Source organism: Poecilia formosa, unplaced genomic scaffold (genome assembly GCF_000485575.1).
Source record: "Poecilia formosa unplaced genomic scaffold, Poecilia_formosa-5.1.2 Scaffold3, whole genome shotgun sequence".
Classification (NCBI taxonomy): domain Eukaryota; kingdom Metazoa; phylum Chordata; class Actinopteri; order Cyprinodontiformes; family Poeciliidae; genus Poecilia; species Poecilia formosa.
In genome coordinates this window covers 1242120-1268499 of record NW_006799942.1, presented here as the reverse complement: position 1 = coordinate 1268499, position 26380 = coordinate 1242120, and the positions used below count along the sequence as shown (strand labels likewise).

General features: G+C 35.5%; 3 protein-coding genes across 5 annotated transcripts in view; 2 read left to right on the top strand and 1 right to left on the bottom strand.

The window, feature by feature from the left end:
* The first annotated feature begins 419 nt into the window (after positions 1 to 419).
* On the top strand, positions 420 to 10903 carry aldh3a2b (aldehyde dehydrogenase 3 family, member A2b). Of its 3 annotated transcripts, none has more exons than XM_016672441.1 (11): positions 420 to 669; positions 2026 to 2188; positions 2610 to 2841; positions 5540 to 5625; positions 6692 to 6900; positions 6993 to 7110; positions 7741 to 7882; positions 7962 to 8128; positions 8475 to 8574; positions 9429 to 9667; positions 10521 to 10903. In XM_016672441.1, exons 2-11 carry the CDS (start codon positions 2027 to 2029, stop codon positions 10533 to 10535), a joined length of 1470 nt encoding a protein of 489 aa, XP_016527927.1. In that variant the 5' UTR covers positions 420 to 669; position 2026; the 3' UTR covers positions 10536 to 10903. The 3 variants fall into 3 exon arrangements, with proteins under 3 accessions (XP_016527927.1, XP_007553692.1, XP_016527929.1); XM_007553630.2 differs by having other exon boundaries at positions 2020 to 2188; XM_016672443.1 differs by lacking the exon at positions 420 to 669 and adding an exon at positions 724 to 785.
* Positions 10904 to 11532: 629 nt separating this feature from the next.
* On the top strand, positions 11533 to 20494 carry ca4c (carbonic anhydrase IV c). Its single transcript, XM_007557741.2, has 8 exons — positions 11533 to 11935; positions 14272 to 14316; positions 16180 to 16344; positions 16439 to 16584; positions 17805 to 17897; positions 18378 to 18444; positions 19635 to 19798; positions 20091 to 20494. The coding sequence occupies exons 1-8, from the start codon at positions 11881 to 11883 to the stop codon at positions 20283 to 20285; spliced, it is 930 nt and encodes a 309-aa protein (XP_007557803.1). The 5' UTR covers positions 11533 to 11880; the 3' UTR covers positions 20286 to 20494.
* A 1264-nt stretch (positions 20495 to 21758) lies between these two features.
* The window catches only part of asl (argininosuccinate lyase), an 8501-nt gene continuing 3879 nt past the window's right edge, over positions 21759 to 26380 (bottom strand). Inside the window, exons 3-16 of the mRNA XM_007553621.2 lie at positions 25953 to 26036; positions 25748 to 25804; positions 25566 to 25663; positions 25417 to 25494; positions 25243 to 25320; positions 25110 to 25162; positions 24968 to 25030; positions 24756 to 24870; positions 23739 to 23823; positions 23359 to 23418; positions 23185 to 23268; positions 22631 to 22711; positions 22307 to 22413; positions 21759 to 22104 (exon numbers count right to left, since the gene is read on the bottom strand). Coding sequence (XP_007553683.1) covers positions 21960 to 22104; positions 22307 to 22413; positions 22631 to 22711; positions 23185 to 23268; positions 23359 to 23418; positions 23739 to 23823; positions 24756 to 24870; positions 24968 to 25030; positions 25110 to 25162; positions 25243 to 25320; positions 25417 to 25494; positions 25566 to 25663; positions 25748 to 25804; positions 25953 to 26036 — 1188 coding nt within the window. The 3' untranslated portion in view covers positions 21759 to 21959. The remainder of the gene's footprint in view (positions 22105 to 22306; positions 22414 to 22630; positions 22712 to 23184; positions 23269 to 23358; positions 23419 to 23738; positions 23824 to 24755; positions 24871 to 24967; positions 25031 to 25109; positions 25163 to 25242; positions 25321 to 25416; positions 25495 to 25565; positions 25664 to 25747; positions 25805 to 25952; positions 26037 to 26380) is intronic.

The following is a 26380-nucleotide window of genomic DNA, read 5'->3' as shown; positions in this document are numbered from 1 at the left end:
CACTTAGTCATTTTTGAAAACTTTAAAAACTTTTTAAACCACATTTTACGTTACATTTCACTGTAACTTTTCTGACCTCCCCCCCGGTCACCCCCCAAAACTGCGCTAACGAAATGTCCCTGTTTAGGGTGCTTTAAACAAAATATGCAACCAGTTTATTATTACATAACACCAAATAAAAACTGCGACGTAAGCTGTTATGTAATTATGGTGTAATTGTAATAATTGTAAGGTTTATAGCTGCAAAAGTTTGTAATTATTAGCAATAACTTTCTAATTGTGTTGCTATAGTTTATAAAAGTGTGCAAGTAAAGGAAAAACAATGATGGCGGCGGCAGGTAGCGATTCTGACTCCACAAAAATGTGAAGTTCTGACCTGCTGGTGGCGCTAGAGATCATGTTTTGGACCACAGTATTTTCTCTAAAATGAATTGCACCGTAGTTTGGAAACCTCTCATTGCGACATAAAGCGGTAGATGCTGAAGTTCACTGTGTAGTTGTGGGGAAATATGTAAACTGAGTTCGGCTGCAGCGATTCGGTCCAGCCCACGGTGGGTGGGACCTAACGGGGAGAGGAGGGCAGCTGCTGTGGCCTGCTGTCATTGTTCAGCCCCGCGAGTAATCATCCAGGCGGTGAAGGACTTTACATTTCTCCCTGAAATTATAAAGGTAGGAGTTAAACAATCGGAGGTTTTTTTTAGAGATTTTCTCTATCTATACCAACTCTCAGGCAGATCAATGGAGCTGTAACGGGGCGGAGCATCCTGTTTATGTAAAGGAAGTAGATCAGTATTTGTCGAAAAGATGCTAATAATGATAAGCTGATTAGAGCTGCTGGAGTAACAGATCAGGAAAAGTTGCACCTGCAAGTTACGCTAAACGACACAGATCCGCTATGCTGCAAGCCGTGAACCGGATGTTGAACGTCTGTCTCTACCTTTAACTGGGAACCATCCCAGTATGACCGCAGCTGTTATGGAGGCTTCGCTGCACTCATATTACTGCCTTTTCTTTGTGTCTGTAAACAAAGGGCGATTCAACCTACATGACAGCAGGACGACAGAAGAAAAGGCGTTTTTACATGCACTCATCATTCTGGTCTATTTAGTTTACCGGAATAGAAATGTTTTCAGAACATGTTAAAGAACCGAGAGCAGTTTTGATGGGTTGCACAATGCAAATGTTTAGAGCTGCATGTTTAACGTTAAACATGAGGGCATTTCGGTTTTTTAATAACACAAGTTATAATAATATTTATTACAGTCTTATGCACTCACTAGTAAAAAACAAAACAAAAACAATTGACATGTTTTAGCAGCAATAAGTATATTCATATATATAATTTTATTTTTTTATTTTTTTGACAGCATATTTTTGGTCCGTCCTGTTATATAATTTTTCAATATTAAATGATTTATGTTTTGATGAGTTTCTTGGGACTTAAGTGTCATTTTTAACAAATACTTTTTTAACTTTTACTTGAATAAAAATATGTTGAAGTAGTTCTACTCTTGGTTGATTACTATTTTTGGGTACTCTGTCAACCTTTGGCAAAGTCTTTTCATGATTTTTGAGTCGTTTTCTAGTTCCATTGTCATGACCTTTGACATTTAACTTTCTAACTAAGGCCTGCAGAGTCTTACATGTAGGTATCGTTCTGTTTTTATTTCTCAATGTCTGACCATGGGGTAAATTCACCTGGACTAGGGCTGGGCGATATGGACTTAAAGTTTTATCACGATACTTGGCAGTACGTGATAACGATAAAAATGACGATAAGAAAGATTTATTACATTACATCTAACTGTGTCACAGCAATTATAGTCCCACAAACACAAATAACGCTCTTGAAAAATGTTCCCATTTGTGACATGTTTCTTTAGGACACCAGTCACATGAAGAAGTGTGATTACGGTTCTAATAATAATATTTACTTCTGTAGTTTCACTCCAGAGATCGTTATTTTTGATGAATTAAGTTGAAATTAAATTGAACTCTGAACTGTGACGCCTGTTTTAGTCGTAGGATGTCTCGAGAGCAGCAGGCGGTGGCTCGGGCCAGGAAAGCCTTCGAAACGGGCCGGTCCCGACCTCTGGAGTACAGGATCATCCAGCTGAAGAACCTGCAGCGCTTATTCATAGAAAGAGAGAAAGACATCTCGGATGCCATCAAGAAAGATCTCAATAAAGTGAGTGATAAGTGTGAAAGACGACGTGCTAAAAACACAGAAAAACACTTAACGGAAAAAAAAGAAGCTAGCTCTTACGCTTAATTAGTTGTTTAAATTTAACTCAAAAAGATAAGAAAAATGAGGTGAAATAGATTTTTTTTATGCCACATTATTTAACATTCCTTAGGTAATACATAAAAATAAAAAAACATATTCTATTTGTTTACATACACAATCCTGCTAACTTTAACTGCTACCTGCTAGGATGACGTGTTCAGATTGTTTTTCAAAACAACCTGAACTTAAATAATAATAGTAACACATTTTATTTCTGAAGTTCATTTCAACACACTCCACTAAGTTCCTTCTCATTTTGTGCAATCAGTGGGACTGTATCTACATCATCTAACTCTAAGTTTAATATTTTCTCCATGGTCAGAGTGAAGTGGGGACGCAGCTGTTTGAGACTCTGGGTCTGGAGGGGGAGATCAACCTGGCCATCAGGAAGCTGAAGGAATGGGCGGCCCCCCGTCCTGTAGAGAAGAACCTGCTGACCCTCTCTGACACGGTCTACATCCAACCGGAGCCGCTGGGGCTGGTGCTGATTATCGGGGCCTGGAACTACCCCTGGGCCGTCACAATCCAGCCTCTCATTGGAGCGATTGCAGCAGGTACTGCAGCTTCATTTGTCAGGTCGAAATTTAAGGCGGGATCCAGCAATGATTATATTCACATCTGAAGAATTGAACTTCTGCTAACAACCTTATTAGGAACTAAAGTTTGAGATCCCTAATCTATAATCTGCTTACATGACTCCAGAAAATATCTACCAGTAGACAGACAGAGGTGAGCAGAGTACCCAAAATTGTACTGAAGTAAAAGTAGTGATACTTCAAAATATTTTTACTCAAGTAAAAGTAAAAAGTAGCCATCCAAGAAATTACTCAAGTAAAAGTAAAAAGTATTTAATGATCAAATGATCAATATTTAATTTTTAAAAATTACATAATCAGATGGACCAAAATTTGAAATTAAGTGAAAATTTTTGTATTTTAAGGACTAAAATGGCAATAATTCACATAAGTAGCAAAAAAATAACAAAATCAAGCAAAATATTTTTTTTTCCAAATCAGTTTATTTGAATATAAAACTCATAAAACTTTAACAAAACTGCAGGTGTGTGAATATATCTGTAAATTTGTGGTTAAAACACGTTTGTGGGCAGAAAATCCAGAGATTTAAAATAATTAGAAATAGAGGTTATCATAAAGTTTTTAGAAATTATTGCACAATTATTACCCAATAGCATCTGTAAGCTGTTTATCTGCACAATTAATTAAAATACTTTAATTAATTGTATTTTAATTAAATACAATTTAATTAAAATTAAATTGTATTTAATTTTAATTAAATACAATTATTTATTTGTATTTAATAATACACACAAAGAAATAGTGTGTTTACAGGTGAACTGGTGAAAAAGAGTCATTCTGAAGATTTTACACCTTTTAGTTGTTCAAAGCTACATAAAGTGATTTAATCTTTCCAGATAATTCTTTTATTTTTTAAAACATAAGGATGTGAGTAAAGCTCCACAGGTTGTTTCTGGTTCTGCTGTCGGTTTTCAGTCCGTCTTGTGATCACCGCCGCTCTACTTCCCCTTTGTGTCCAGAACTTTGCCAAATGCTTCATATTCTCACGTAGATAAGTGGGTCAAAGCTCATGCTGTGAACTCCAGACCGCAATCATGACTGCAGAGTTTTGGAGATTAAAAACTTGTAAAATCTGCTCTCAGTAATTCAGGTTTTTGTATTTGGAAGTGTGAGCTTGCAAGGCTAAACTTTATTTAACTGATTAACTTCCTGGGTCTCTTTAAGGACGCTCTCATGCTGAGGCTCTGAACAAATGTTTTGGCTCAACTCTGATTTATTTGTGATTCAAACATTGGATTTGGGAGGAGTTGCTTGGCTGTTTACCGTGACAATGCAATAATCTAAGCACTGCTGTGTTGCATATTCACAGTCATAGCTTCATAAACACTGTACCAGTACTCTGGAGCAGCTGCTCGTCTGCAGCTCTGTTGGATAAATGCTACTCAGAGTCACATATTTAGAGTGAGAAGAATGAGCCTGCAGCGTCAAGCGGGGTGTTTGCACATGTTGGACTTTGTTCTGCAGTATCAAAGCTTAACCCAAACGCCTGCTGGGTCAGAAGTCTTTGATAAATTTACACAATAAAATAACTCTGTAGGTCAAAGGTCATCACTCTGTCTTCAGCCATCTTGAAATGACTAAAATTGTGGAATATTGTGCAATTAATGATACCCAAAATCAGTGATTTGATAAGGTGGTGACACATGTTTTGTTCTTTAATCTGGTTGTTAAAAATGTACTGATGAAGTTGAATATGTGTTTAAATCATAATACATACAGTGCAAATATTTAATTAATCGAATAAACACAAAGTCTATTTTATCTTTAACCTAGTTTATGCCAGATATAATCTTTACACACACCTGTAGTAAGTTGAAAGGTTACTGACTGTTATGTAAGATGCTGTCTGAGCTTTTAAAGCCTTGAGGAAATTCAAATGGATCATCTGAGCTGTCGAAGAGTGAATGATGAAATTCCTGAATTATTCAACACTTGTTTAATGTCTGTATTGTGCCTTGTAAAAGTATTCATACCCCTTAAACTTCATAACATTTTGAGACGTTAAAACCTTGACTGTATTTTTTCTCCATGATAAATCACCAGTGGTACATTAATTAATGTTAATTTAATACGTAGAAGTTTGGCCAATACGGACTAAACGGCTTCATTCACTTTCTCTGCTGCCATTTTGAAAACTGAAGACAGACTGAAACTGTAAAACAGAGCAGAAAATCGACGTTGTCGTTCACAACTGAAATGTCTTGCACTCTTATATTAATCTACCTTTTCTCTAATGCTCCTAAATAAAATCAAATGAGAAAATGTGTACCCACTTGATTTTAATTTAATTATTGTAAATTGCACCTGCAATGCAATTTACTATAATTAAAAAAACAATAAAATTCAGCTGACTTGAGAACAAGATTTAATTTAAATAAATATCTAAGAAATGCCAAAAACATAAATAATAAATAAATCCTCTAAAAAGAAAAAGATGAAGTAAATGAGGTGTTGCATTTGGTGGGTGTGTTAAGTTCAAAGTTCAGGGTTGAATCTTGTAATGTGCCCCGTTTTTAACAATTTACATTGTCTGAATGGTGAAACTCTGCATTTCCAACTGATGACACAAATCAACAGGACTTGTTTGCTCAGTTAATTTAGAAATTTATGAGGCGTTACGTCATTTTACTCTTTCTTTACTGAATCACCTGTCCAGGTAACGCAGCTGTGGTGAAGCCGTCAGAGGTCTGCGTTCACACTGCAAAGGTCATGGAGGATCTGCTGCCGCTTTACATCGACAAGGTAACTGAATGGAAAACCAGTTTATATGGAAAAATAACTCAGCATTTTTAATGGAGTGTTTGCAGGAAAAGAGCAACACATGACAGCAACAGTGAAGATAAAATTTATTCCCAAACACTCAGAAAAGAAGGAAAACGGAGAAATTAAGCTTTGGTTTAATGATGTTCTGAATAAAAAAATAATGATTTTAAAGACATTGCAATAAGATCCACACAAAAACTAAATTCAGGCACCAGAAATTTTAGTTATCTTTGACCTCATGTTGTTTAATTACAGCATTTAACCAAAACTGTGTGAGTTAGGTACTTTATCATATACATCTCCTATTTTTAATTATAAGAAAACATTCAGCTTCAGTGATAACAAAGGACAGTGTGGAGTTCAGCCTTGGAAATGTTTTATCACAGCAATATTATGAGGAAAGACTGATATTAGTTGGATTTCATTTCAAACTCTACCGTCAGTCATGAATTTACAATAATCTTATATTAATTAACTTTAATCCTTTTAAACACTTCCTCTTACACATGGCTGAATGAAAACTGCTCCACAAATAAAGTTTGAGTCAGTAATTCAACTCAGTTTGAGCAATAATTACCAATTATCTTTATAAATATTATAAAAATAGTGTTGAAAAGCCTTAGTAACAAATAGTTTGTCTTCAAGTAACAGTCTGAAACTGGAAAAAATGAGTATAACAAATATTTAGATTCCCAGATTTGAATTTCTGTCTATTTATTCATACATTTGTGCGTTAATCTATCTTTCCATCCATCTATTCATCTGTTCATTAGTTCACAGTTAGACCCTGTGCTTACAGTCTTTTTTTTGCAGGTTTAAATGTCCTTATTAAAACATAAACTGTCTTTATAGCTGGGACTGATGTGCTAATTTAACCTGCTGATTTAGAAATCCAAAATTAAAAACAGACATGCAAGGAAATTACACATATTATAGTGTTATATTTCTTGTATTTGAGCAGTGGAGATAAAATAATAAAGCAAATTCTCCCATTAAGTTTGGACTCTTTGTTTTTATGAAGTTTAAGCTGTTTGTTTTGTTTTAGGAGCTTTACCCTGTAGTGACCGGAGGAGTCGCAGAGACCCAGGAGCTTCTGCGCCAGCGATTTGATTACATCTTCTACACCGGCAACGGTACGGTGGGTAAAGTGATCATGGAGGCCGCCGCCAAACACCTGACCCCCGTGACCCTGGAGCTGGGCGGCAAGAGCCCCTGCTACATCGACAAGAACTGCGACATTAGCATAGCCTGCAGGTCCAACACACGTTTAATATTTACAGTTTTTAACTCTTTGCTAAAGACAACATGCTCCTTTCTTACACCCTTCTGTTAAATGTTCTGTTCAGACGGATCACGTGGGGAAAGTACACAAACTGCGGTCAGACCTGCATTGCCCCAGACTACATCCTCTGTGACCCCAGCATTCAAGACCGGGTCATCGAGGAGGTCAAGAAGTCCATTAAGGTACCAGAAGCTCACAGTGGAACCAGGGCTGGTTCATACGGCTGGAAAACTTAAAACAAACGCTTCGTATCAGTCGATATCGATAACTAATGATCAGTTTTCTGTTTTAAATATCTGATATATTGCAAACTGATGATGTGACACTTGCTCTTTTCTAAACTGTATTCACTCCACCACATTGTTTTTTTTTATTTTATTTTTAAGCAGTTATGTGACTCAGTGGTGAAATCTTAAACTGCTGCTGCACCATTTACTCAACAGGCAGTTGCTAGGCAACCATAATTTACTTAACAGTTTGTTGCTAGGTAGCCATAAATAACTTTATAGCTTGTTGCTACGTAACCAAAGAGTGAGGAAAGGTAGTTGAAGTCTCTCACTCTGCTTAACTAGCTGCGAGAGGCTGAACAACTAAACCTTTACTTTGCCTACATCCCCCAGAATGCTGTGCGGTTCTAGATCAGTGAATTCTCTAACACGTTTTATCTGTTTATATTGATCTCATGTCTATCGCAATTTATCTTGTTAATGATTGATTTTCCAGCGCTAATTGGACCCTGAGCTGATGGAACTTGTAACATGAAAATAAGCTTTATTTCATATTTAAAATTATTTTTTTTCCGTTATTTGCAGGATTTCTACACAGAAAACCCAAAGACATGCCCAGATTACGGGCGCATCATCAACCAGCGGCACTTTAAGAGGATCATGGCCTTGGTGGGGGACAGCACAGTGGCTGCTGGAGGAGACGGAGACGAGTCAGACTGCTTCATCGGTACCAAAGATCACACTTAGAGGTTTTTTTTTATTCAATTATAAACTAAAACATTGGGGGTTTTTTATGTTGCATTCAGCTCCCACAGTTCTGCGTGACGTAAAGCCTGATGCCAAGGTGATGCAGGAGGAGATATTTGGACCGATTCTTCCCATCCTTCCTGTCAGCGGACTGGACGAAGCTATAAAGTTCATCAACAAGGGAGAAAAACCTCTGGCTCTGTACGTCTTCTCTGCAGATGAGAAGGTATCTCAGAGCTACGTTTTTATTAACGCACAAACTATTCACATAAAGCAAAAATAAAGCAAACAACAATATAGCTCCAGTTTTGCTGATTCAGTTTAGAAATCCAGAACAGAGTTGGACATTAAAAACAACAAATACATGAAATAAATGCAGTGTGTAAAGCACATGTTGACCCATTTATATCCACACATTAAATCAACTGCAACCTGTTTGTCATTTTAAAGCTAAACAGCATAAAAAGTAAGATTAAAAATCATCAGACATGTAATTTACTGACTTGTTATAAACTTGTGCATATGTTTTAATGTGTAACCAGGTTCTTGTTGCTTCGTTTTTCTCTCTGCAGGTGATCAGCAGAATGAGAGACGAGACGTCCAGCGGAGGATTCCTGGCAAATGATTGTCTGGTTCATTTCTCTGTCAGTTCGCTGCCTTTTGGAGGAGTAGGTAAGTCAGTCCGTTTCACAAAAAGCTAAAAAAAAAAAACTTTAAAAAGTAATTTTTTTTCAAAAACAATTGCTTTTATGAATATTTTTACTTCAATGTACTTTTTATTTTTACTTTAGTAATGTTATGAAGTATTTCTACTCACACTTGAGGGAAATTTCTGGATTTTCGAACCAAAAATTCACCAGATACAGACACACACCTGCAGTTTTTTTGTTAAAGTTTCATACTTTTTTTATTGAAAGAAACTGATTTGGATGGATTTTTTTTCCTGATTTTGTTCTGTTTTTATTTATATAAATTACCTTAAGCAAAATTTGCATTTAACTTTATGTAATTTTTAAATATCAAAAGATAATTTGATCTCTGTATTTAAGTAGACTTTTTACCAAATATATTTTACTCTTACTTGAGTAATTTCTTGAATGGATACTTTTTACTTGTACTTGAGTGAAAATATGTTGAAGTAGTGTTACTCTTACTCTGCCCATCTCTGTGAAGCAAATGCCAGAGCGCCCTCTAGCGTCAGACTTCGGATAAAATAAAATGTTGAACTAAGACAAATACCTGATGTTAACTGAATTGATTAATCAGTCATCCAAGTTTATTTGTATAGCACATTTCAGCGACACTGCACATTTTATATAATAAAAACATAAAAAAAAACACATCATAAAGTCAACAGTTATAAAACTTAGTCAACTTTAAAATATTTAATACTCTGAAAAAATAGATTTAAAACTAAAATACTTTAAAACAAAGTAACAGAAAAATTAACACATTGACACTTTCAGGGACTTTATTCTGATTGCTAAAGTTTATCGTCAGTCTAACTTATTTTATTTTTCGGTCAGGAAACAGCGGCATGGGCTGCTACCACGGCAAGTTCAGCTTCGACCAGCTGAGCCACCTGCGCGGCTGTCTCATCAAAAAGCTGAAGATGGAGGGAGTGAACAACATGCGCTACCCGCCACACACACCCAAGAAACTGGGCTGGGCCCGCTTCTTCTTTCTGACGACCTTTGACCTGGGCTGGGCGGGCAGGATGCTGCTGCTGGCCTTGATGGCCGTGGTGGCGGCTTTTGTGCTACAGGTAAGAGAAACACAGGACTCAGACAGACTAAGGTCAAGAGTAAAAAATAGTTACTCTTTTTTTTGTTTTCTGAAACGTCCGTGTCATTTCATGTCTTCAGTTAAAATTCTTATGAAATATGCCCTGAGAAGTCTCTTAAGTCATAAAATTAGAGTCAACTTGTGTGTGATTCAATCCAGCTTTTCTGTGGTGGTTAATAGAAGAAAATTAATAATCAATTAATAACCGTTTAGTTGTTGACGAAAGTAGCACAACACAACAACAAGCAGTTCAGTTTACAAGAGATGAGATGAATAATTACCTTTTTGGTAAACATGGAAAACGCCATGCTTGGTGGTGGCAGCATCATGCTGCAGGAATGACCACAGCTGATGGATGGAGCTTAATGCAGAGCAAAAAAAAAAGCTTGGTGCCTTCATAACTCAACTTCTTTTTTTATTTTAGGATTTACAATTCTTTTCTAGTGTTTTCTGTCCACAGAAACAAAATTAGAAAGAAGGAAGCATTTTTATGCAACTTTGAATTTACAGTAGGACGATTATTCTACCACATGTAATAATAAGTTAGATAAAATATTCTCTGAACTTTAATTTAATTTAATTAGTGTGGACCAGACGCAGCAGCCTGGCTGTAGAAATTCATCAGTTGTCATTAAAATCAAAGTTCTACATATGCACTTTATTTATCTACACAAATTATTAGTAATTTCATAAATCCTTAAGTCCCCTATGTTTACTGAAGATAAACTACAGCTATGCAGAAAATCTGATGCCTTAGAAACACAGCTGCTAAAAGCAGATTAAGAAAACAATCATATACTAACACATTTTAATATTTTTTCCTATTGTTTCAGAAATATCTCCGCTGAAGACGTCCTTCCTCCCCTCCTCTCCTCACCTCCAGTTTACCGCCATCTTCCTTATTCTGCCTGAGAAGGAAAAATATCAGAGTAACTATAGATGAAGTCATAATAAGTCAAATCATCATATTCAGTAAAATGTAGGCCATTTTTTGGCTGTTGCCTTAAATCCGTTTAGCATTTCATTAACAATAGAAGTGTTGTCTGTATCAGTGCTGAAGGAAACTGATTATCTGCGTTTGTATTCAGTATCACTACGTTTTTATTGAACCTGACGGAGGTTTGAAAACTTGGAAGGATTTTAAAGCTTTAAAATGAAGAAACTGAAGCTTAGCTGAAGCTAAGAATGACGTTAGCCTTAAAGAAGAAATGTTGTTGTTTAAAAAGCTGGAAACATGAAGTTTGTCCATTTTATTAGTGCTTTTATGTTTGTTGTGCAGCTGTGACCAGGTTCTGGTTCTGGTTGGTCTGATTACATCCGAATCACATGAAGGATCTTTTTACTCCGTTTGTGCTGAAAACTGTATTTAGGTTCAGTAAGTATGAACAAAAGTTAAACATTTCTTTTATTGTACCATTAACATTTCACAAACTTGTAATTAATAATTACAAAAATAAATAAGTCTGTTCTAATGAATATTAAAATATATTTCTACTTGTTTGTTTGACTTGTGTGTTTCTATTACATTCTACTATATCTAATATAATCTATCACATTTTTTATTTCATATTCCATGAAAAGATTAAATTAAATTATATTTATTAAAAAGGGAGAATACAAAGTGACCAAACAGGTAAATAATGTAAAATCCATCTGCAATCCCGGGAAGGTTAATTTTAAAACAATTACAAGAAAAAATAAAATGATTATCAAATAGTTATTAATGTAGTGCATTCATTACATATATACAATATATTTTTTCCATTTTCTTGCTCATATTACATATTTATTTAGATATGAATATGCTATTTTTAATAATTTGACACCATTTTTTATTGTTCTTGTTTCCTACTGCTTTAGTCTTAATTATATTTTCACTTGAACCTTTTTGAACAGTTTTCAGTTTCAAGCTCAAGAGTCAAACTTCAAGCTGTGGATGGACAAACATGCAGCACAAATCAGGAGCAAATAAATTATCAATGTAGTTTTCATGACATGATTATAGATCAATAAATACAGCTTGTCAATTTGTGCCTCTGGGACTCGAAGCCATTTGTTTCCTGCTGTCTCTCTCTTTTTTTTCAACCAACACACACACACACACACATAATCTGCATCCCTCCCACTGACAAGTGGTGCTCCAAGTCAGCCGGTGGAATAGAGTCTCACTTCTCGCCTGCTCTGCTCCCAACGATGCGTTCTTCTCTCTACCTCCTGGCTTTCCTCTACCTGCGCTCCAGGGCATCAGGTAAGACTCTCAACTCAAACAAAAACTTTTACCATCGTTCACTGTGTGTGTGTGTGTGTGTGTAAATGATAATAATCATGGCATTTTTCTGCAACTCCAAAAAGTTATATGCAACGCTTGAAATGTGTTTTAAGACGAGCCGAGTTTGTGGACTTGTGAAACTGAGGGAAAAAATAAATAAATAAATCAGCTTTGACAGAAAATATATATTTTTTAATCCTAATCAAGCAAAAATCACAAGAAAGAAAGCAATCATCAGCAATTATTGTTGGATAAAATACCAAAGAATAGGAATAATTAAAGTGTGGTTAATCAAGGTGAATTGTGGGATAAAATGTCAAGGCAATGACAAATAAAAACAATAAACTTTTAATAAAATATTTTTCATCGGCCTTTTACTTAATCAGGAAACTGAAATTTATTAATGAAAATTTCAACAGAAATGTTAATTGTGCTGTTACATGGAGCACTTATTAATAAACTACTCAGTGTGTTCAATATTAATACAAATGTTTTCAAAATGAGAAAATGTCCTGAATTTAAAAAAAAAAATGTTGTATTTGTGTCCAAATATTATTTTCAAACATTTGTAAATACTAATAATACAATACAGTGTTTAAAATGCAATAAATTTCACAAAGTCTGTGTATTTACAAATTAAAAGTATTTTTGTGAAGAGATACATGTGTGTTGATTAACAGTGCACATAAAATCTGATTGTTGAAAGCTTTTTTTCTTTTCCTGCAGGAAGAAAATACAATAAAATACTATATTATTTATATAAATTATTGTTTCCTGCAGCTCAGCTAATGATTTTTAAGAACCTCCTGGTGTGAATTTCCACGTTTCTTTGTCTGTTCCAGACAAAGAAAATTAAAATGAAGAATTTAAAACATTCATCTAATTGAAGGAAACCAAATTTAAGCCGACGTTTGATTCCCGTCTTTGGTTTTTCTTCGCTGCTGACACAGGTGTGTGAGCCAGGTGGGGTAAAACCCACCTCCACCTGTGCATTGTTCTCACCTGGTGAGAACTGTTGTCCCCTTTCAAAGGACGCCATTATGGGTTAATCTGTGTCTCTGTATTAGCTAAATGGTTCTCCATTCCAGCCTTCATTCCCACCACAGAGCCAGACCCTGGAGGGAGTTTTTTCTCATCAACATAATACACAGCGGCAGGACAACAGTAAACGACTTCATCAGTGCCTGACGGAGCGACGCACTCACTTTACTCTGAATGCAATCAGCGGTTTCACAACTGCTCCTTTGTGACACAAATAAAGTCTTAGACTCCTTGTCAAAAGAACACGACTAAATCAGCAGTGGTGCTTTTTGAGAAAACAGATTTATGTTCAAATATAATAGAAGCTTATTGGTCATTAAGAAACTTAAGCTTCAGTCTTTCAGGAAGCAAAAAAAAAAAAAACAACTAATTACGCATGAGTATCACATTTAGGGGCTGGAGTTCTCAAAAATGACTAAATTAATTCAATATTTCTCAAAAATTACAAGACGTATTTGAATGGTTCTGTTATCAAAATAAAGGTGACACTCCAGAGAATACTCTAAGCCACAAGTGTCAAACTCAACTTGGAAATATCGTAAATATTTCCAAGTTAGTACCACAAACACTTTTTATTTTATTGCAAAATGTCACAAAAAGAATCACAAAATCCTGGAAGAACTGAAAAGATGGTCAATATTATTATTTACTTCTAAGAATTAATTGATATTTTTACAGTTTGTGAAGTTTTATCAATACATTCTAGCACAAAGGGCCCTTTAAAAGCATTCATGATATTGATTTGTCCCGAAACAAAAAGTTTGACACAGCTGTTGTAGAGGTCTAAAAAAACATATTTTTATTACTGAGTCAGAGCCAATTAATACGGCACACAGGGAAAAATAAAAATAAATAAAAAACACCAGTGGAATGCTTTTTGTGATTAGTATTTTCTTTGAAAGCAAGGAGTAGAAATCTAGAACCTCTAGTAATCCACAGTTCATCCCAGGGGTTAAAATAATTATAATTTGTAGTGTATTTTTCTCCCTATTGATTTAACAGAAGCATCCAAACAAACAAAGCATTAAAAATAAAGACTACACAGGAACATATAACAAACTAACTGGACAATCCAGCTGATGGATTTGTTTGTATTTTTGTTGTTGTTGTTTTGTTTCTGAATTCTCAAAGTTTAGTTTCTGGGATTAAGCATATAAACAGATTAAAAGAAACTGTTATAAAAGCTAACCTAATTATTTTATGAACTTCATGACACCTCTTTTGAACAAGAAGCTGCAACAAAACCCGTTTCAGATTTTTGTTTGTGATTTCAGCTGAGTGGTGTTACCAGAGCCAGACCTGTGATGACACATGCAAAGGTGAGTAAAATATTCAAACAGCAGCAAAGCTAATCTAACTCAGTTCAATTCAGTTTTTTTACATTGCGAAAAGTTGCAGCAAATATTATATGAAGGAACTTCAAACAGGTCCAATTCAAATCTATGGATGAATAAAACAAATCAATTAAATATTTTTTTATCCACATGACGCAGTGCAAGTTTGGGTTAGATTGTTATTTGGTAAAAGGTTTAAATTTAGTCTTTTCAAACCTCACAAATAATCTGTGCATTTTAATATTTTAGATGTTTATAGACTGTTATATATTATATCAGTACATTTCTTCTTACATTACATACATACAACACAGAACCTCCAGTAGATCTTGGTGTTAAAACATTTTTCCTAAACACTTCAATATGCAGTGGTGGGTAAACTAAGTACACCCCTGCAGCGTCTCTTCTTCAACTCTAAATAAACATTTATTCTACTTTAGTTGCAATAAATGGATCAACTGGAACCATAATTTAGTTTATTTTCTGGGTTGTGTCTTATATATCACCAACAACAGATCAGGTGTGTCCAAACTTTTTGTCACATGGACCAAAATCATCATGTCAGAAGCACTTATGGGTTTAAAAACTGTAATATTTTTTAAAGTTAAAATCTTGTAACTATTATAATTATTTGCAATAAACTAAACATTGAGTTGTTAGATTTTATTATAGATTAGAGATGTGTAAGTCATTCCACATCCTAAAGTTAGAAGCAATTTTGCATTTTTAGATTAAAAAAATATATCAATTGAAAAAAATTCAATATATTTCGTGTATTCTGGAAAATTAGGCCAGGATTTGTGTCAGTCTTTCTTTAAAAAATATATTAAGTTTTTCAGAATAATCTTTAAAAAGCTTATTAATTAATAGATTAAAAGCTGATTTGGAAACATCCCAACCTAAAGTCACTGAATAGTTGGGATCTTAATTACTATAAAAAAAGTAAAAAAAGAAAAGAAAAAAATATATATTTTTAATTTATCAAAAATAATTATTTCAAATAAATTATTATAACCAGAAATAATAATAAATCATTATTTAAAGTCTATCTGCATCTACCACCATCTAAATTGGTGTCATTCTTTAACCAGGGTTAGGGCCGCGTAAATTCAGTGCAGGGGCCAAAAATGGCCCTCTGGCCACACTTTGGACACGTTTGAGTTTGTGAAAGATAAACTTACAGCAGTAAGTTGTGTTAACTTTTTATTCATTTTCTCAAACCTCTCAGCTGAATAAACTACAGTTTTTAGGGTAGCACTTAAAAAAAACTGAAAGAGGAAAAAGAGTGGGAAATATTTCCCACAATGCTTAGCGGCATGTTTATGTATTCTAAGATGGAAGTGTGTTACATTGATCCAACTCTTGTTTGTTATTAAAGCAAATATTCATTTTAAAGCAATTCTCAGTTTTCAAAGCTCGAGGATAATGTCCTGCTCACACTAAATGTTTCTGAGCTGAATTTAATAAAATTAATTATCAGATCAGAAATTTTGTTAATGCAATTTGAAACAAGAATTAAAATGATTCTAAAGTAAAATAAATAGTTAGTTTAACTTGATATTGTGAGTAAAATAATACAGAAATGAGTGCTCTGTTTTTTCTTGCATATTGTGACATAACCATTTGGTTTAAGTTGCAGTGTTAAGTTAAAACACAAAATTCAAGACTAGTAAACTTAAAAAACAATTTTTAGACAACTTGTTTCTTATTGTTAAATCAACTTCATGAACTTTAATTTCTGAGTTAAAACCAAAACAATTGTTTTGTGTTGGCAGCAGGTGAAGATTAATTTTCAAGTTAAACCACCTTCAGATGTTTACAGTGTGATGTGATGACTCTCTTTTCCAGACCCAAGCCGCTGGGCAGCTCTGTTTCCCAGATGTGGAGGTTTACGCCAGTCGCCAATTAACATCGTGACCAATAAAGTTCATTTCAGCAGCGCCCTTCCTCACTTCAGCTTCATCGGACACACCGACTTAATCAACATCACAGTAGAGAACAAGGGCCACTCTGGTAATGAAAAACACCAAAGCCTAATCTGTTCTCCTCCCTTTCAGAGCCTCAATGCTTGTTAGATTCACGCTGTGACTTCGTTTTTCTCCATCAGCTCACTTTGCTTTACCAGAGTCAGTGCGGCTGACAGGAGGCGCTCTGCCGGGTCACTACAGAGCGGCCCAGTTTCACTTCCACTGGGGAGAGAGAGGGACGCCGGGATCAGAGCACACCATTGATGGGGAAAGATTTCCCATGGAGGTAAGGGCGTAAAGGCCGGGTGAATAACAGGATTATGAATTATACTGGAGCTGTTACTCGATAAGTGGCGTTTTCTATTGCATTCAGCAGATTTTTGAAGACTTAAAAGAATATTTTGGTATAAATTATGACGCAAACAACCTGTAATCTGCTTCAGACAGAATATTAGTGGTTCGTTGCAGGTGTATATTGTGTCTGTAGGAGGCGCTGTAACATCTTAACACAGGGGTGTCAAACTCATTGCTGTTTTGGGCCAAATCAAGATCATGAATGCTCTTAAAGGGACGGTTGTGCCAGAATGTACTGATAAAATATCAATGAATTCTTAAAATTAAATATTATTGAACATCTTCTGAGTCCCTCCAGGATTTTGTGATTCATTTTGTCATTTTTGCAATAAAAACCAAAGTGTTTGTGGTACTAACTTAAAATACTTTGTGATATTTGCACTTAATTATGTAAGCAGATAAAAACTGCATTGATTTGATTGATAGCATGATATTTAAGCACACTTAGAGTTGAGTCTAGACTCCTCAGGGCCACAAAAAAAGCTATGGCGGGCCAGATTTGGCCCACAGACCTTGTGTTTGACACGTCTTAACACGATGCTATGTCAAAAATGTAAGGTTTGCAGAGGAGAAACAAAAGGAAAAATAAAGAAAAAGAACAAAAAATAAAACTAAAAGTAAAGAAAAAGCCAAACAAAGAATAAAAAGTCATATTTGACCACTAATATTATGACTATTATGGAAATAAAATATATCTCAGATATTGTGACCATTCTGTAACTTATGGTAAAATACTAAACTCTACTACTTAAGTATTTGGTGTTTTTCTATAAGTTACAGTTTGGTTACAATATCTGAACAGGATATCATTTTATGTGACCATCTATATTTCCATAATAGTCATAATATTAGTGGTGAGATTTTTCTATCCTTTGTTCATCTTTTTCTGTATTTTTCCTTTTGCGTTTGTTGCAGTCACCACATTCCCCTGCAAATCTTACATTTTTAGTGACTCATGGTGTTAAAATGCAACAGCGCCTCACAGGGTCACAATGTCACAGAATATGGTGTAACACCGGTATTGAGCAATAATGCAAATTTCAGTTCAAATTTAAAATGATTGCAGTGAAAACTGGTTTATTAGGATTATTTTTTTCAGGTTTGTGTTCTAGGTACGATTCCTTATAATACCTTTCCTTTCTGTCTGCACAGTTGCACATAGTCCATATTAAAGAGCCTTACAGCTCTCTGGAGGAAGCAGAACACGATATGGCGGGCATCGCTCTGCTCGCCCTCTTCTTTGAGGTAACGCATCACTCTACTGCCGGGGTGTCCAAAGTGTGGGGCAGGGGGCCATTTCTGGTCTCTGACTTCAATTAAAGAGTGGTCATCCAACACTTTTTGTAATTTTTTTAAGATGAGATTTTCCATGGCAAGTTTATATCTTCTTAAACTGAGAATGTTAAGTACGACACAAAGGATTTTTCTTGAGCCTTTTGTGGGGCTCAAGAAAAATCGGGATATAAATTTTGACCCCTGAATACTTTCAGCTTGCGATTTTGGCCCTCGGTGCAAAAAAGTTTGGACACCTTTGCCTTTCACAAGTATGCACTGCTTGTTGTTAGTCTGTCACATACAATCCCAACCTAAACATTTAGACTGGGATTGTAATCTGATCAAATATGAAGAGTGAATACTTAAAATACTGTAAATGTCTTTCCAAGTTCAGTTTATCTTATCATATTATTATTATAGGTTATTGTATTTTTGTTGACTTCCTTACAGGAAACAGCAGATGATCATCCTCATCTAGACACAATAATTGCTGCTCTGGGTCAAGTAAAAAACAATGGTAAATATATTATTTTTTTAATTTAAAAACACAAAAACATATCATGAATGTTGTTATTCTTCTTGGACTTGAAACTTGAACCCATGTACAGTGCAATAGGTAATTAGGGTTTAGGGGGAATTTGAGGCGTCTGGTCCAACTGAAGAGATAAACACAATCTTAAATGTCTGCCTGTCATGTAAAAGAACGCTTTTACATGACAGCGCAGTGCTTTGTTACTGCGTAACAAAGCACTGCGTGTGCTTTGTGTGGAAGAGAGGGAACTACTTCCCTCTCTTCCACACAGAGGGAAGTAGTTCAGTTATGCTTGTTTGACTTTGACAACCTTAACATGATGAGTAATTCGGTGTGTTTCGGTTCAGTTACAAAATAAAAAAGGCGACCTAAACACCAACTCTGATAGATCATCAGTAGATCAGGCGTTTAAATTAGCTCATCTAAAACCGCTGTGGTAGATTAAAAGTATTAGCAGCGGTATGTTAGCTAACTGTTATTAGCTAACCTAATAGCAGCGGTAGCTAATTTATCAAGTGAGCGCTTATTAATCATCGCAAAATAAACATCAAGCCTAAAAACACTAACGGACTGAATGTCCTGTTCTTTGTGAGGGAAATGTTTGAGTATTTTTAAAATGTTGAACCCTGATACGTATGGTGGCCTTATTGTCAGTTGCTATGGCAACGAGTGTGCGTGTACCGTAGCACAGACAGAAAGCGAGGCGGAAAAAAACGTGCGGTCGAGTTCTTTAACGATTTTCTGCGTTATTTTCCTCTTTGCTGTGGCACACTGCACTAAATTAATAATACCTACATCTCTGGGCTTAATTAGTTAGTTAACGGTATTGTTCTACTACGGCTAGATGGCATGCGCATAACGCCCTCCAGCGTTGTGCGCATGCGCGAAATTTCAAGATATAAACAGTAACATGCAGAGCGTCCATAGGAAACACATGAATTAAATTACTAAAGACATCTAAAAATTATGAGGTATAATTGGAGAGAAGCAGCACCAAAGGAATACACTATAACTTACATTTGACGGAAACAAGCTTGAACAATTAGTAAACACGTTCAATGGTTAAACAACAGTGTTGTTTCCCCAAGAAACCACAAAAACATGCAGTTCTAAGATTTTACTAAGTACTAACTTGATCTTTTTTGCTGGCTATCTCTATTTCTGACTGTGTTTAGGCAGCAACACAGTGATTCCAAACTTTAGACTGAGTTACATCATCCCGGCAGCCTCCGAGCTTCATAGTTACTACCGCTACGTGGGCTCCATGACAACTCCGGGATGTGAGCAGGCGGTTGCATGGACAGTGTTTCATAGGATGCTGTCAATCAGCAGTCGACAGGTGAGGAGTCATTTAACATTTTATTTTGATTTTTATCTAAAAAAAAACAACATACATTTTAAATATTTCTGCCGGTTAATGACCACCTATTTGCATTCAGAGTCAGGTAGTAACTAGCTACATTTATTCAATTACACTCACTTGACTAACTTTTTTGAGAAAATTTACTTTTATGAGTGTTTTACTACGCAGTACATTTTGCCATTACTTCGGTAAAAAAGGTAAAACTTGTTTTTCTTCAGTTTCTTTTCTTTTTGTCAGAGTCTCATGTTTTTTTTCCTCTGCTCCCCAGCTGGATGCCATAGTTAAACAGTGCAGATTTTGGACAGGACAGCCCATGAAAAACATCTTCAGACCCACGCAGCCTCTGGATGGCAGAGTAGTTTACAGCTCCAAGTCAGGCGCAGCTCATAAGAGAGTGAACCAAATGTTGTTCGTCATCCTCTCAGCTCTGTTCATGCCAATGATCCTGATACATATTATTTAGAACATATAATTTCAAATTACACAGCCTCCAATAGTTTTTATGTCATGATTCCTATGACAAGTTTTCCTGTTACTCTTGAAGAAACCAATTCATACAGTATGATTGTGCCACCATCTTCCAGCAAAGGTATGGTGTATGTTCTGTGTTATTTTTAAATAAAAGAACCGCCATTTTATTTCTATTTTTAGATTTTAAAATAAAGAAAAGCATTAAACTTTTACCCCCAAAAAAGTATGTTTATATTGTCTTCAATAAAATAATACATATTTATGCAAAATAACAAACAAAGTTCAATGCAGCATGTCTTTCAGAAAAAAAAAAAACACAGTATCAGAAATGTTCAGGTGCAGAAATTCAAGCCTGTCATATGTGCAATAAGAGTTTCCTACCTGAACAATACACACATTGTGCAGGACAATGCAAAAACTATGTACCACACCAAGCCACAGGCATCCAATAATATGCAAATAAATAAAAATACGCCAACTAAGGCATCAATGCATATATCAAGCAATATATCAACATATATTTTAACAAAATAGACTGGCAACAGCACATACAATTGAACAGACATTAGTTTAGCAAAACTTTTCTATGTTCCCCAGTTAAGGCCAAGCTCAACCTCAATCCAAACTGCTCAAATCTATGTGAACAAATAAAAGAAAAAATATTCAGTAAAGTCTGAATGAGAAAGTGATAAAAAAAAAAGTAACACTCACCCATTATTTGTAAATAAAATCCACAGGTTGTTGTGCTAAGTGCTAGCTGTTAGCAACTCATAGCGCTCAAAGTTACAGTCTTTAAAATGCCTAACAAAGTTCTCACTGGCTTGTTTTAATGAATCCAGGTTTGATGTGGGTTTTGTTTTCCATTTTTAGTTATTTCTTTTTTTATCCGTGAAAGAGCGTCTCGAAAAAGGAGATTTTAATAAGTCAGCAACTAGGTCAACCGGAGATGAAGCGAATGCGGCAGCCATTTTGTAAATTATGATTCAACATTCTGTGAGTCCCACCGTCATTGTACGTCAATTCGGATTGGCTGATAATTCTGTCTGTAGGAGCCAATTATCTTTTCCTGTTTATCGCCACCAGGGACCGTATTTCATTTTAAGTTAAAAAATACATGATTTTAGCCGCAATACTGTAGTCATGGCAACTATGACCAGTTGCACGGCATTTTTGACCTGAATTTGTACAGAGGAGGAGGAGCTGCTTGCCAGATGCCTTTAAGGCACTTTTTAGAGTAGAAATTTAAAGTGAAACCCCAATAATACCAATACGCTAATATCACTGCATAATACATAAAATAGCTTAACTATTGGTTTTAGTACAGTGGTACAAAATGGGCAAAGGAATGAAAGAAGTGGCAATGGAACAGGCACAAAATAGTAAAAACTGGAGGGAAATGATGCAGAGTCATCAGTGGAAGATTTGAATAAAGCTGGAAATGAAATAAATCAACACTCATGGTTTATTGGAGTGAAGTCTGTAACATTATCCTTTATTCCGTAACCTATTGATCACTGCTCAGGTAAGAATACATGATCAACAAAAGTATCCTGAGATGAAAGTCACTTAAAGCAAATAAATTTCAAGCTTATAAAGGCAGTGTGAATAAAGGTGTGAGTAATTCACTTTGACCCAAGTCTGACAGCTGGAGGTCACAGAGAAGAGGTCACGGTGAACGAGTCTTCAGCCAGTTCCTCAGGTGTTCCACCTGGGCAGAGACGCTGCTCTTCGATGTTCCCCCAGAAGCGCTGTACTGCTCCACGCTGCTCCGGTAGTCCCACACTGAAGACACATCACTTCCAAACAACGGGCTAAAGTTCACACACACGCATCCATATGGCATACACAGACAGAGAAAAGAAAGATTGAATTCAAAATCATTAAAAATAATAAAAAAATATATGTAGAACTTCTACTATATAGTTAACCCACAATGATTTATTCCTTTAGCTATTAATTTGATGTTTCCTCTGATTAAAAACATATATGCATCCATACATGAGTGTCAACTACCTGATAGCAGCGAGGTCCGCCTCAGTCAGCTGATTCAGGGAGACATTTTTAGATTCAGCTGCAAATACAGCTTTTCCAGAGAGACCATGGGCTTCTCTGAATGGCACCTGGAACGAGAAGAGTGTCAAAACATAAACAATTTATAAAGCTATCAAAACTAATTCACTGTAAAAACACAAAATCTTAGCAAGTAATTTTGGACTAGTTTGTAGTGAAGATATCTTAAATCACGTAATTTAGTCTAGAAATTAGACTGATATTGGTAAGATTTTGTGGTTTTGCAGTGTTTTACTGCTACTACACAATATTGTTGGATCATCTCACCCCTTTTCTCACGAGGTAGTAGGCCAGATCTGTAGCCAACATGTCAGGATTAAGCGCAGCTTCCATTACACTCTGGTTGATCTGAAACACAAGAGAAGCAAATTAACATCTATTTAAAGAAAAATAACGAATCTAACTTTCATGACTATTGTTTAAAATATTCTTTGTAATGTTAAGGTAAAATCCAAAATACTTAACCATGCTTTTTAGAAGGTTTTAACAGGATCCATATTTATCCTGAAATTACCTTTTGACAAGATATTTAACTGAATTTTTATTTTTTAACGGTGTCTATTTCAAGCATCACAAATTTTGGTTTAAAACTCTACTGCTAAAAAAGAAGAACCTGAAGATTATGCTTGTTTTTCAGAATTAACATTTATTCCCCATAAGAACTGACAGGTCCTCCACAATATGTATGTCTTGTAGGAACATTAAACAAAAATAGATGTAAATAACATATTGTACAGTGGGGAAAAAATACTGATAGATTCAGATCATTTTTGGGGTCTCAACTCTCTGGATTATTTAGGTTTTTATTTTTATGTTTTCACCTTTAGAGTCGACATGACTCCAGTTGTCACCTGCAGCACAGCATGGACAGTATCATAGCAGTCAAACATGGCTTCTTTGTCCTCCTGAAAAAATACAGAAACCACAACATAACAGGAGGTTACATTTGAATCTTCAAGTGAAGTTATAATATTAGAAAAGATGTAAGTTTAAACCTGCAGATCCTTGTTATATGCGCTGGGCAGACCCTTCAGAGTCATCATGAATCCTGCACACTAGTACAAAACAAAAACAGGTTGCAGAAGAACATTATGAAATCAGGCAGGGCACCTGGTGTTTGCATGTGCCAAAGCAAATTATTTCTGAAAGTGAAAAAGATTTTTATACCTCTAAGTATTTATTGCAACAGCTCAAAGTGAATGAAGTAGCTTTGGTGAAATGAATGAACCAAGTAAGCATTAAAATGATGCTTCTTATTTAGAGTTCATGCTGTTCTCTCTACAAATGATCATGATCATGAATCTTCATCACTCTGTGTAAACCAGTCCTACAATAAAACAAATATAAAGTAGATTTTTAACTAATCTTGTCTTACTCTGCCAAAGACACGACCTGCTTTACTCCTGATCAGCTCCAGACTGTCGGCATTCTTCTTCTGGGGCATCAAACTGCTGCCTGTGCTACAAATCACACAAATAAACAAAAGAAGAAGAAGAAGAGTGTTACAGAAGAAGGGCAACATTTTAAAGAAGCTTTTAAAGAAAATAAGTATTAGAGGACAAGAAGTACAATTTGTAAGCAGCTATAGTTCTTAACCCTAACTCTAGGAGTAACAGGCAGATGTAAGATAAATATTTTACAAAATATAATTTAATTTCACAGATGTATCCTAAATGCAAAACAAACGTTTTAATATGCTTTGTAGACAGGGATAGATTTAAGAAAATTTTAGCATCTTCACTTTGATACTTTGTACAAAGTAAACATATCAAAACGTTATCTGATTGTGTGACCTCAGTCATGTCAACAGTTTATTTGAGCAATTTTTAATACAACTTTAAACTGAAGTCAATTTTTTTTACATTGTTTTACATAAAAGTCAATAGTTCTTCACAGGGAATGTCATATCGACACATAACTATCCTGTTTCTGGGTAAAAATTCTTAAAACTTAAATTTATTGTACTTCAGGAAAACATTTCAAAAAGTGTTTTTCATTTTATTAACCTAACTATTATAATTGAGCTGCATATTTTACATAGTGCATGCTGAATATAGCACTGGATCCAAAATGTTGAGCCCATTTTTTATAAAAGCAGAAGACAGAAAAAAAAACATTTTGCAATTGCTTATTTCTTCTGTTTCATCTGTAAATTTTGGCAATAAGCAATAAGAAAAAACAACTCATACATATTTAAATTACATAGCATTTTAAAAAGGTTTTATTTTCACCAATATACCTATGAATGAGGTAAGGAAAAATCCACAAGATTTTCATTTTCTGCTGGACTATGAAGCAGGTTTTTTTTTTTAATCAAAAATGTTTTAATTCACATTTGTGAAGTCTTGACAAACTGAAGCAAAAAAAAAAAAAAAAAGAAAGCAAAGTTTACCTGTAGGCATCGGCGAGCGTGACGAAGGAGTACTCCTTAGTGCTGTACAGCATGAGATCCTCGGCCATCTTACTAAGGTGGGTCAAACACAGGGAAGCCCAGAACAAGAACTCCGCTTAAAAAAAAAACAAGTACTTTAAAACACAAATATGAGAAGGCTTCACTTAAAACCATTGGTTATGTTGAAAGGCTGAAATATACAGTTGACATACCAACAAAGTCCCTTTGTCCTGTGGCATCCATACTGTTCAGGCTGACGCTATCAAACCCCAACTCTACACCCAGAGAAGGAGAAATGTTCAGCATATTTTTTTATTAGCATTAGTAACACAACAACTCTCAAACTGATCTGACCAGTCCGCAGTAGCTCTCTGTCGATGTCAAAAGGTGTGCCAGCAATGGCGCCGCTGAAAACAGAATAATTCTTGTTACTTGATCACATCTGTGAATGAAAATCACAGCGGAGCTGGAAGTGTTTGCACTGCACCTGCCAAGAGGTAAAATATTGGTTCTTTTCTTGATCTCCAGAAGCCGCTCCACGTCTCTGCTTAAAACTACAGCATAGCTGAGGGAAAGAAATGAGAAAAAAAACATGGTGAATGTCCACTAATATTAAAAAAATTAAAGATAAACTTGGTGGATTTCATTGTTAATGAGTCACCTGAGAATCCAGTGACTCCATCTGACTGGCTGAGCCTTCTGCATGTGGGTGTAACCAGGAAAAAGGACGTCAATTTCTCTGTAATTTACAAAAGGTTTAATGAAGTAGAATAAAAGAAACAAACGTATTTACATTCAGAATGCTCTTACATTGCTGCCCGCTCCACCATGGTGGAGATGAGCTGCAGGGAGTTATCCGTTAGCATAGCGATGGCGTCTCGTAGCCACAGCTTCATGTCCGTCACCACCTGTTTAAATAAAACACAACACGTTGTCTCATGATTTACTTCCAGCTGACCTTTACTACAGATTCAGTGATGGAAAAAACAAACCTGATCATTTCTGCTCCTGCCGGTGTGCAACTTCCCTGCAGGAGCACCAATCAGCTCCTGGACAAACCGGCAACAAAGCAGCACTGATTTGTTTTGTTTTTTATACATAATTTTTAAATTAATTATTATATCTTTAGTGTAGTTTGGACAAGTTTTAGATGGTTAATCTATCGTACCATTCTGAGAAAGACCAAATCTACATCACCTTAAGCCTGCGTTCGTTGGCTGTGTGAATGTCTTCATCTCCAGGTTTAATCAAAAACGCACCTTTAGACCATTCTTCAGAAATCTGTGGAGCAAAATGAGGGTTACATGACTTTTTTCCTCTCTTGCTCTTGGTGAAGGCGGATGCTTTTTCCCTCTGCTCCTTCCCTGCCCATGCCTGCCCTGCTTGCTCTGTTTTTGTCCTGTCTTTTTCTCCACTTTTGGAGCCTTTTTCTGCACATTTTCCAAATCTACAAATTATGGATCTGGTCAACCGATCTCTCAATGCAATCTCGATGAGAAGACTGAGCACAGGAGAGCCCTCTTGTCCTGCAGGGACACACCTGGCGGGATTCACCCTTTATTTATTCATGATAACAGAATTTCTGCTGTTTGGAGCTTGTGGATACCTGGATTATCAACAAATTT